The sequence below is a fragment of the Falco punctatus genome, assembly GCF_963210335.1.
Source record: "Falco punctatus genome assembly, chromosome: 6".
Lineage (NCBI taxonomy): Eukaryota > Metazoa > Chordata > Aves > Falconiformes > Falconidae > Falco > Falco punctatus.
In genome coordinates this window covers 679,129-690,014 of record NC_137585.1, presented here as the reverse complement: position 1 = coordinate 690,014, position 10,886 = coordinate 679,129, and the positions used below count along the sequence as shown (strand labels likewise).

Here is a 10,886-nt window from a genome sequence, read left to right as displayed (position 1 = left end):
TTTGTCATTGGGCTGGTAACCAAGGATCTTACACCACATTCCTGAGGAACTGGACCCACAGGACACTGAATGCTTTTTACTTTTATATCTGTATGTGTCAAGCTTGAATCTTGTATGAAGTTTTATAGTCATCCCTTCTTGTGGCTAAGTAGGTGGACTCATCCCAGCTTTCCTGGCATCCTCACGGAGCGCCAAAGGCAGGTGTCCAGCCCTGGTATCCAGTCGCGGCTGCAAATTTAGCTCGTGTCCCTCTTGGGCAAAGAGGTGACTGCATACTGGCAAAGAAACAACGATGCAGTGGTGCCGTGGTGACAATTTTTTATAGCTTCACAGTATGTATTAGAATTTTACAAATTATACAGACAAGGCCAAACATCTGGGGTAATCATGAGCGAAAGCCACTAGAAATCTTACAGCCTGCTGTGTCTGGCTGTTAGGAAGCTTCTGCCTTGGCTATGTGATGGATACTTCAGCAGTAGGAACAGCTCAACAAAGTATGATTTGGGGAAAATTAATCCATTTTAAGTTCTGAAAAGTGACCTTCAAACTAAGGTAAGACATTTCCTCAACTCCTCTGCCCACAAAGCCACTCAGGCAAGCAGCATCGCGTGATTACTCACCAACCTGCTGATGAACTCCAGTCTTTCTCAAAAGCAAGGGAAGGCAAACTGCTGAAATCAATTCAGGACAGCCAAGGAGAAGAGAAACAGAAACGTGGCTGAATGGTCGAAGAGCAGGAGACAGGAAAGCAACTCGCTTAGCTGGGATTGCTGTTCCTAGGGGGGTCACAGGTTCCACTGGGGTTTTGAGGCAAATCATCTGTTCTCCATGCCTCAGTTTCCTGAAGTTTCCTAGTCTCCTGCAAAGTAGGAGATCCTTTAAGATGCCTTCTCTGTAATTTTTCTCAATTTTTACAAGGACCGAAGAGTTGGGTATTTTTCTGTCCTTGCCACCTGTACTCACTGAACATCTCAGAAATTCCCTGTTCTTCACCTGGAATACTCCCCCAGCTGCATATTCTGCATCCTCCCTTCCCTCCCCCAGACCAGGTTTTATCCATTGCTCCTGTAAAACTGGGCACCTTGTTTTACCATGCTCCTGTTGTCTCTCCTGCTCCTCTCTTGCCCACACAAATGGGAAAGATCAACAGAATTCCAACCCTGGAGATCATGGGTGAACTTGTATCAGATGTGCAATTTCGCAGCTCGCTCCCCAGGGTATGTTATCTCAAAAGCAAATGAGACATACTGACACCTGAGGAGATCCACAGCTGGATCTCACAGAAAACAGTGCGAGAAGGCAGCTATGACCTTGCCCCCCCGAGTTCCTGCCAGGCTGTCGCAGACCTCAGTTCTCTCAATGACTCATCAGAAAAAGGCAGGCTGTTCTGCAGCAGCAAAACTAGTCAAGAACTCCAGAGAATACCCACAACACAAGAGGTGTCACCTCCTCTCTGAGTTGGCATCATTTCAGAGCTGCTGTCCTGCAGTCAGGGCCTTATTTTGTAGAGTATAAAAAAATTCATCCCCAAATTCTGATCAGTAACGGTTCCTGGGCTCTTTTCTCCATGAGACTGGTTGTCGTCTTCCCTGTCTTTTGAATGTGGCATCACACAGACAACTTATTTTTGCCTCCGTTGAAGCCACCTGGAGTTTCAGACCAGGTAATCTAATGGTAGTTTTGTGACAGGTGACTAAATGCCACGTGCCGTTAAAGAACTGGAAACGTTTTAGTGGCAGGTAAAGCGATCCCTGTATAAACTCCATAGGTTGCTTTCAGTGATGGGGAATGTTTACTAGTTGCTAAAAGCAAAGACAGAAAACCACAGCACACCTGGTTTCTCCAGCAATGATTTTAATATTTGTAGAAACTCACTGATGCCAATGGGCATATGTATGCTGTACTCGGCACAAAGAGCCACATCCTTCAGGAAAGTCTGCTGCCCTGCAGCCCTCCCACACCACAGAGTACAGCAGTAGATTGCAGCAATCTGATGGTATCGTGAGCGCTTCAAACAAGAATAGGTTTGCTGTCCTGAGATTTCATGATATTATTAAGGCTTCATCCAGTAATAAGATCTGGAAGAACGAGAGCATCCTCAGAGGCATCCCACAGGCCGCCAGTGGTACAACAGCTTTGGTAAGTTTTGATGGTGCCACCAAAAATTTATCAAACAGTGTGGTGGCTTTCAGACATAGTCTGTGTGTTTGGAAAGCTTTTGGTACATCATCCAAAGCTTTAGATAGGATTTTCTGTGTCTGGAAATTTACATGTTGTTGGTGATTCTTCAGCTAGCAGGACAGAGCAGTGTCTAGAGCCTGTCCTCCCCTGCTATCCCTTTGATCCAGTCCAAGTAGTTGAGGATCTTGGTGTAGAAGCCATAACCTTCAGCACAGCCGATACCCCAAGAAACAATACCGGTAGCCACCCAGCGACCACTTCCTGCATCTAGCACCGTGTAGACACTCCCACTGTCCCCCTGGCAGGTGTCTCGCTTGTCTCTGAGGAAGCCAGCACAGAACATGTTCTCAGAAAAAACCATAGGTACATGTCCCTTCTTACTGTCCAGCCACCTCTGACACTCCTCTCGAGCAACAGCTGGCAGGCTCACATACTTCAAATGATTTGAAATGAAATTTTTTTCCACACCAAACCCGCTCACATAGCCCATGTGCCCATGCACGTAGAACGTGGTGTTGGTGGTATCTGGGAGACAGATGGGCAGTACGGTAGGGCCCAGGGTCACTGGGTGTTTCAGCTCCAGCAGGGCTATGTCCCCATTGAAGTTGTACTCATCACTGGGGTTGTAATCTGGATGGATAAAGATCCTACGTACAGGGTGGTTACCCATCTTGTGGAGCTCTTCTACCTTCTCGTGGCCGAGGAAAATGTTAGCCTCCTCTGCCAGCTGCTCCAGGCTGACATTGCTCCCCCCAGCCCCTTTGGGGAAGATGGTGTGGGCGGCAGTCAGGATCCAGCGGTCGCCCAGGAGCGCGCCGCCCCCTCGCCCGTGGATGCCAGTCAGAGCCTGCCAAGGGAAGTTGCCTGTCTTTGCCGACTTGCCACCCAAGATCCGCTGGACTTCAGTAACGGGGTTGACCGGCTTCCCGCACACTGTGAAGAAACGCAAGGAGATGATGACACCCTCTGTTGCCCTGGCTTGTCTCTCTCCTTCCTACCACCACTGTTTGATTTCACCTTATTTTTGCCTTCCTGGATAGATTTCCCTGTCCTCCCTCACTGACACCATTGTCCTCATTCCCCTCCCTGCATTTTGTCCTGGCTTTGTGCTGACTGTAAGCATGGATCAGTAAACACCAAAGTCAGAGTTTTTTACTGACCTGGCAAACAGGCAGGAATCTTCATCTGGCCATCTCGATCCACCCAGGTTCCCTCAGGAGAGCAGGTGAATGTGTCTGTAGGATGGAGAGGGAAGTGAATGAGACCCAGGCCTCCAGGGATGGGGTGGGAAGAAAGAATAGGATAGGATAGGACAGGACAGCACAGAAGAACAGAACACAACAGAATATTTTCAAGGGGTTCCTCTTTCCAAGCTATCCCACATGTTGCTCTCAGCCCTTCCATCCCAAAACAGCCTCTCCCAGGAAAAGCCACCGGGGGTATAGTCTGGAACATCTCCATCTGGGGTAGCATGTGCATCTCAGAGCACCTCAGCTCCAGGGGAGCAGTAAAGCTCAGGCATTGCTTCCCTAGAAGAAAAACCTGAAGAGTTATCTGAGTGAAGCAAAGACTTCACATGCTTACAGAGCTCTTATTAGCCCAAGGAAGGGAGAGAAGTAAGGACGTGGATTTTAAATCCAAGGTTTTGGTCTCTGTAGTTTGCAGAGAGTTGGACAACGTGGTTTGTTCCAGAAACAGAAAAAAAGATGAGACCATTACTGTACATGTTCAGTATCTATTTCGGAGGCTACACTGCAGGTCAGCGAAGTTGCCTGTCACCTCTCAGCAGAGACTCCCCTACCTCCAACATTCCTGCTTGTCATAGAAAGTTTGTGCTGGTGACTAAAAATAATTGAGATACAATTTGTCTTACACTGTAGCAAATGCTTCCAATAAAGGGTTTGCTGTTCTCTTTCAAAATTGCCTAAATCACGATGACTCACCACCAGAATGTGGCTGGTACTGATATTTACTTGCTCCTGACTTTTTTCTGTTGAGGTTCAGCTCTGACTCTTTATGAAGGAGTTAAACTCGGGTACAAGAATAATCAAATTCAACGTTACTACCAACTTAAAGAACTCCTTAGCTGTTTGCTCCTGGCCCCAGGGAGCGTCTCACCCCTCTCAGGCATGCTGCACAACTCTACGCCCATGCTGGCAACCATGTCAAGAACTGACTCAGCTTAAAAATCTACATTTTTTTCTCTGGAGTCTAAATGAGCAGCCAAGGCAAGGAAATCATAAACTCCTTATGCTGTTCCCGTAACCAAAGCTCCTGTGCCATCAAATCATGATCCAGGTGCAAAAAGAAGTCATGTGAATGGGTTTGAACGTTGCCTTAATTTTTCTGACCTGCTGCATGAAAACGGGTTTTTCTGTCTGTATGTTATTTAGCCCTTAGACGTCTCTGCTGCTGGACAATATTCCAAAAGGTAAACAGCATTACAGTGGAGTGAAATGTGAGTTTGTTTATTTGCATCTGTAGCAACTTGGGCTGGTGTGGTGAGTTTTCAGAGTTTTGGTGATTCCCAGCCACCATGCCTCAAATTTCAGTGAAAGAATGAAATCCACTAGGGAAGAACAAATCATGACTACAGGTGAGAGAATAAGACCTTCTGCAAAAGTTAAGGAGAGTGTGTAGGAGGGGCGTGACGGACTCTGGGAATGAAGCAGAGTTGGGAATAGCTGGGGTGACAAGCCTCAGGAGCTGTGCTGCAGAGCCAAGGAAAGATGGGAGAGCCTCTGCAGGAGGAGAGCATGAGCCCTGAGCCTGGGGAGCAGGGACGACTCTAACTGGGAATCTGGGAGGGCTTTTTGTACAGGGATTTCAATGCCCACGTGGGGTTAGGACTCACCGCCACCTGTTCTGGTGACAATGTGATAATATGGCTCATTGCATCGGTATGTGATCACCGACTGGTAGGTGTTGTCTGCAGGCTCGTTGACATAGCTGAATGCCCCGTTGCTCAGGGGTGTAGGGTCGCCACAGCTCACAACTACGAAAAAAAAAAAAAAAAAAAAGCAGAAGAAAAGCGAGATGAGCCAAAGCCAGCCTTACTGCCTGCAGGGTTAGGGGCAGCCTCGACCGTGCCCGTGGTGGGAAGGACCAGTCAGTACAGCGGGCAGAGAGACCTTGTTCCAAAATGGATCCCTGACTGGGATCTTTTGCTTTTAGGTCTTACAACTTTATAGCAAATTTTTAGTGATATTTTATGCATTTCTGTAAGGGAGGAGAAACGGTTAAGCTTTTGCAAGTGGAAAAACGTCATGAAAGTCAACACTGGACCTCCACAAGTCCTTCCAACCAGCAGATCCATGATTCTATGGCCACAGCCAAACTGAGTCATAGATACTGAGGTCCCCATGTTCCCGGAGGGGGAAAGCCACAGCAGGGGCCATAATCCCTCTTCTCAGCTCACTCACTTTCACAGTGGGGCATGGACTGGTGCCACGTTCCATCTGCCTGGCAGACAGCCGTAAAGGACAGCAGCTTTCGGTGCCCCTGTGGGGGAGAGAAAACCACCTCTGTTGGTTGTACAGCCTTACATTCCCTCCCCCACATCAAAATATTGTTCTGTCTGCCCTTCTGTTCACTGCTGTCCAACAGGTGCCCCTCTGCAGTCTGTTCCAGCTGCTGCCCTCTCCCTTTGCTGCCTTCCCTCTGTCCTGTGCTTGCCACAGGCTACAGACCCTTCCCAGCAGGCACAGGCAGCAGCAGCCAGCAACCACGGCACCGTGGCGAGTCTGGGGTGCTACCCAGTCCTGGCAACAGGATAGCAAGGGGGGCAGATGCATCTCCTTCACATCCAATTTCACATCCTTCCAAAGAGACAGTCTTGTTTACCAGTGTTTCTTGGGATCTTTGTCTCTCATCTTCTACCAAGGCTTTGTGAGACAGTAACTACATAAGGAAGGGAGCTGGGAAGGGAGAAACCACTGGAAGAAAGCCGACAGGAGCAAGGAAGAAACAGCAGTTGCAAGAGGTTGCCATGAGCGAAATCTCCGAAGACAGTTTTGCTGACAGGTGAGAGGCTTACACAGGCTGAAGAGCAGCCAGAGCATGGCTGGAGGGAGCAGAGAAGGGGTCTCACCTCCACCAGGTTATACCCAGTCTTGCAGCTGACGATGAAATAGTCCTGAAATTGATACACAGGCTGAAGGTCCCTGATGATGGTGAACTGATCCTGTGGGACAGGCTGCGGGCACCGTATTTCTGTTAGAGAATGGGACAAAGTAAGTCGGCATTAACCAATGGCGTAGATCGGCTGTAGCAGCCTCTGGGGAAGAAATGGCTTACTCTCCGAGGTGTAGTGGATCTTCCAGCCACGGCTGAACCCCGACTCATCAGTGAGGAAGAGTATGTCCACCTCATTGCTGTTGGTTTCAATGATGCCGGGTGACTCCTTGCCACAGAATTCACCAATCTCTCTCTCACGTGCTTGGATCTGATGAGGAGAACAGGTATCACAGGGACAGAAACACAAATGCCTCTCTGCCCCAGCACCCGTATCTCAGTCCAGACCAAGTGCGACAGTGCCTGTGATGGCGAGCAGGGCTGGCGGTCTGACCCACCCTTGCTGACCGATGAGAGCAGGGGGCCGACCGACCACAAGCTCTGTGTCCCCCTTCTCAGGGGAAACAGAGCTATTGACCCCTTCAAATCATGAGATTAAATCAAAGGGAGATAAAACTGGAAGAGGGATGATTTTTTTGGCTTCCCTCAGAGCGGCCTGTGACCCAGAGCCTCTGACCTCAGGACAGCAGTAATTAAGTGCACCGAGGGAGGAAGACAGGGGAAGAGCTCAGTCCTTTGTGCCAGGCACCCTCCTTGTACTGATCCTGTATTTCTCATCCCAGGAGTGGTGTCCCCACAATTCCTGTCTGGATCCGGCAGTGGGGTTGGAAGTGGAGTTTGCCAGTCTCCAGTACCTTGAGCTGGTCATAAGGACAGCGGACTTGCTGGTGGTCATCAATCTCAAAGGGATCCAAGAACTTGAGGATGACAGACAGGCCCTTCTGCAGACGGATGCTGTAGTTACACTGGAGGTCCTCAGGGTAAGGCTGGGGGTACTCCGGGCTGCTCAGGTACCCAGCTGCCTCTGTGAACAACTGGCTGCTGCACTCCACTGGCACAAAGGAAGAAAGCAGAGGTCACGTTGTGGAGCCATGTCTTCTGTGGCCCTGCCGGCTGCTCCCTAAGCCACTTCTCCCACCCTTCCTGGCTGCAGGGCTCCTTCCCTGGAACTCTCTGATCTTTACCAATTTCAGTTTACCTTTGCAGGAGTGCTGGTCACTCTGAAGCTGGTAGCCAGCCCGGCAAGAACAGAAGTAGCCACCCACATAGTTGTGGCAGAAGTGCTGGCACCGAGGCCTTTCTTCTATCTCAGCAGCATAGTTAGGGCCACATTCATCAAGATCTGAGGACATATGAGATGCAGGGACAAGGGGAGGAAAGTGTTAAAACTGCCACTCACTGAAAGTACACAGACACCCATGTCCTTGCTTACACCTTCTCTTTATTTGTCTGACAAGAAGAAAAATTGGTTAGAGCCACACAGGTACCTTTTTGCATGCCGAGGGTATTGCCTACTCACCCACAGCTCGGTAATAGGCCAGGAAGCCCCTGTAGGGGATCACCGTGCCGTTTTCTTCGTTGGAGAAATCGGAGTGAAACGCCAGGTGCATCCTGTTCCCCTTAGACACAAACTCCTTCCTTCCTGGGTGATTGCCTGTGGGTGACTCAAGCCGGCCACAGTATCGGCCCAGGTTCCTCTTGTCTGCTTTGATCTGTCAAGGTTAAGGGGAAATCACCGTTGCTGAGAAGATGCCACCTGCCTGTGGACCCCTGTCACCCAGCCATGAGCTGCCAGTACCTGCTCCTCCCATTTCTCTCTTTAACTCCTTCCCTTCCCTTTGTGGGAAGCATGAGAGGAAGCCTGGTGAATGAGGACCCACTGCGTGTGGTGGCCACCAAATTCCAATCTCCAGCCACCCCTCAGCCCCAGTGTCTATGCAGGTACCTTAACATAGTCATAGAAGCAGGACTCAGATGGCTCCAGGTCAAAATACATGAAGGTCAGCTTCACCACATAGCCTTTTGGGACATGGATGTCCCAGACGCTGATGTTATTGTTGGGATACGGCTTGGGATAACCAGGGGATCTGATCTCCCCAAAGAACTTTCCTGGGACTGTACTGGAATTGATGACTCCAAAGAAAAGGAAGGCCCACAGGAGCGGAAGAGTGTGCCTGTGAACATGGCAAGTAAACGATGACATTGCACAAAATTAGGTCATCCGAAGTCGGAGGAGACTTCACAGGTGACTTGTGCACTACCTAACGGGAGCCTTGCTGCAGGTCCCCCTTCTGGCTTGGGTGGCCCAGGAGCGAGAGGGACAGCTGACATGGCAGCCAGCAGCACCAGCCAGCTTCCAGCAAGGTGCTGCCACCAGCCAAGGGAGGCATCGATCTGAGGGGGCACAGGCAAGCTCCCCGGTCCCTCAGAGGCTGGGGGTGGGGGTGGGGGGCTGCTCCCTCAGAGCCGGGGGGGGGGGGGGGGGCTGCTCCCTCTGGCCCTGGGCTGGTGGATCGTTTCTGGACACCGCTAGATCGGAAGCTCTCTGCCCGGTGGGGGCGGTGAGGGTCTGCGGCTCTCAAGCCCAGTTTGCGGAGGAGCCATCCCCCAGTGCCCCCCGGGCAGCCCTGGACCCCGCCATGCCTTGGTTTCTCTCCTCCAAAAGCTGGCACTTATTTTTTTTTCTTTCTTTTTCCTCATTCTGCAGATCCCCCCCCGGGGAACGGGACTCTCCGTGTTCCTCCAAAACAAGCTCCCTGCCCAGAGCTCACAGAACCACCAGCCGGGGAATTCCCTCTTCTGCAGCCCTGCGTGCCCGCGGAGCTGCACCGCGGCCCCTTCGCCCTGGAGGGGTCCAGCCCACCGCCCCCCCACTCACATGTCCGTGCGCGGCTCCGGCTGCGGGCGGCTGGCGGCGGGGACCGGGGCGGCTCGGCGGGGCGGGGGGGGGACGGGGGCGGGGGAAGCCGGTGGGGGGAGCCGGGAGGGGGACGGGGACGAGGGGGACAGGGACGGAGTCGGGGGCGGGGGGAGCCGGGGGGAGCCGGGGGCGGGCGGGGGGGAGGAGTCGGGGGAGCGGGGGGGGGCGGGGGCGGGGGAGCCGGGAGGGGGCCCGGTGACAGAGGCTGCGGCCGCCCGGGCGCCCGGCACTGCTGCCCCCTGCTGCCGCCGCGCTCCGGGAGGCGCTCCCGGGGGTCTCACCCCCGCGCCGGGCAGGGCCAGTCCGTCTCTCCCGGGCGGGGAGGCAGCGGAACGCCCGATGGAGCCCCCCCGGGGCTGGAGCCGCCACCCCGCAGCTGCTCTGGGTTTGTGTCCCGTCCCCCCCGAGATGTTCTCCTTCACTCCCCCCACCCCATATAGGCAGGTTTCTGCTGTGGGAAGAAGACCAGAAATTTTAGTCTTAATAAATGAAGCTTACAAAAAAACATCAAACCACCAAAAAAAGCCAAGTTTTCTCTGTTCTGGCTTGCTGAGGAAGAGCACCTGGGAGTTTTTTTGGGGATGGGAACTGGGAGCTTCTTCAGGGGAAGCAAGAAAACTTGGGCATTTGCCTTAAATATTAAGAAAAATAAGCAAACATATGGAATTAAAAGCACTCTGAGAACACGTTCCTTTCCAAGGACACTTCTTGCTGTTTCTTCTGCAAGCATTTTTAGGAGAAACCAGCTAGCTAGATAAGGCCTGTGTTATTTAATGAGGAAATAAGGAAACACAGCAACTTAAAAACACCTTTCAATCTTTTATCAGCTTAGTGCCCAAGACACGTATTGTGTGCCACAGAATTCATGAAGTTTGAAATTTCTTGGCTTTCAGACTTTGGTGTAAGAGATAAAACATCATTTTAGTGTTTTTCCCTTAGAATTAATGAGTGGCTTCAGAGAAATCAACAAGTTTCTTGCATTGAAATCACAGGAAACAGTTCACAGCCTCAAAAACCTGTTGAATGAAGATGAAAATAGAAAAAGAATGAAGAAAGCATCTTTGGGATATTTATGGAAGTGTACTAGAGAACCTGCTCATCAAATGTCTTTGAGTTATTATCTGAAAAAGATCACATGAACATGTAATTAGTGGCTCTGTCATAACACTGTATGGCCCCATGCATCAGAATTAAGGTTAAGTGGGGGACCTTACCCCAGTACTTCCAGACCTCCAGCCATCCCCTCCGTGGGATGAACGCTCCCACTGTGCTGTGCCATGCGGAGAGCGATGCCAGCTCATGGTCCCACCACCGTGGAGGGGAGATGATGTCCCGGCACCGCAGCGGGACAGCGCGGGCAGGGCTGGGAACCGCTCTGGGAGCGATGCAGCATGTGGGGCAGCACGGGCAGGGCTCCTCGGCACAGCGCCGGCAGGCAGAGTGGCACAGGATCCCTTGCCGGGGAGCTGATCATCTCGGTGTGCTTGAGGGAAGGAATCTTCTGTGCAGGAGGCACTCCTGGGAGCGCCCCTTCCAGGACACATCTCCCATGTCCTCGTTTCCTCCCCTCACCCTCGTAACACTACCTGGGCTACCAGCAGAGTACTTCAGGCGGTGAAGCCAGGGTGGTTAGCGGGGATATGTCTAACTGAAACAGCCCACCTCTAACACATCCCACAGAACCACCTGATTTGGACAACACAGCTATGCC

The 10,886-nt window shown here is 51.6% G+C and overlaps 1 protein-coding gene across 2 annotated transcripts; it reads right to left on the bottom strand.

Annotated features, from left to right (window-relative positions):
* Positions 1-1,837: 1,837 nt before the first annotated feature.
* C1R (complement C1r) lies at positions 1,838-9,269 on the bottom strand. 2 transcript variants are annotated; one of them, XM_080392575.1, is made up of 11 exons: positions 9,134-9,269; positions 8,201-8,429; positions 7,775-7,967; positions 7,454-7,597; positions 7,110-7,306; positions 6,478-6,625; positions 6,272-6,393; positions 5,604-5,682; positions 5,036-5,176; positions 3,342-3,416; positions 1,838-3,114 (listed from the first exon to the last, which is right to left on the bottom strand). In XM_080392575.1, coding segments are annotated over exons 1-11 (2,133 nt in total). In that variant the 5' UTR covers positions 9,136-9,269; the 3' UTR covers positions 1,838-2,311. The 2 variants fall into 2 exon arrangements, with proteins under 2 accessions (XP_080248701.1, XP_080248700.1); XM_080392574.1 differs by lacking the exon at positions 9,134-9,269 and having other exon boundaries at positions 8,201-8,473.
* Between the last annotated feature and the right edge of the window lie 1,617 nt (positions 9,270-10,886).

What these genes read in the sequence shown, in the direction of transcription:
- C1R (XM_080392574.1), bottom strand. Translation starts at nt 8,458, where the DNA reads ATGTCATCGTTTACTTGCCATGTTCACAGGCACACTCTTCCGCTCCTG. An exon ending in GCTTCTATGACTATGTTAAG is followed by an intron (nt 7,968 to 8,200) that starts GTACCTGCATAG and finishes TAACCTTGACAG; the next exon opens with ATCAAAGCAGACAAGAGGAA. An exon ending in TGTCACCAGAACAGGTGGCG is followed by an intron (nt 3,417 to 5,035) that starts GTGAGTCCTAAC and finishes TCCATCCTACAG; the next exon opens with ACACATTCACCTGCTCTCCT.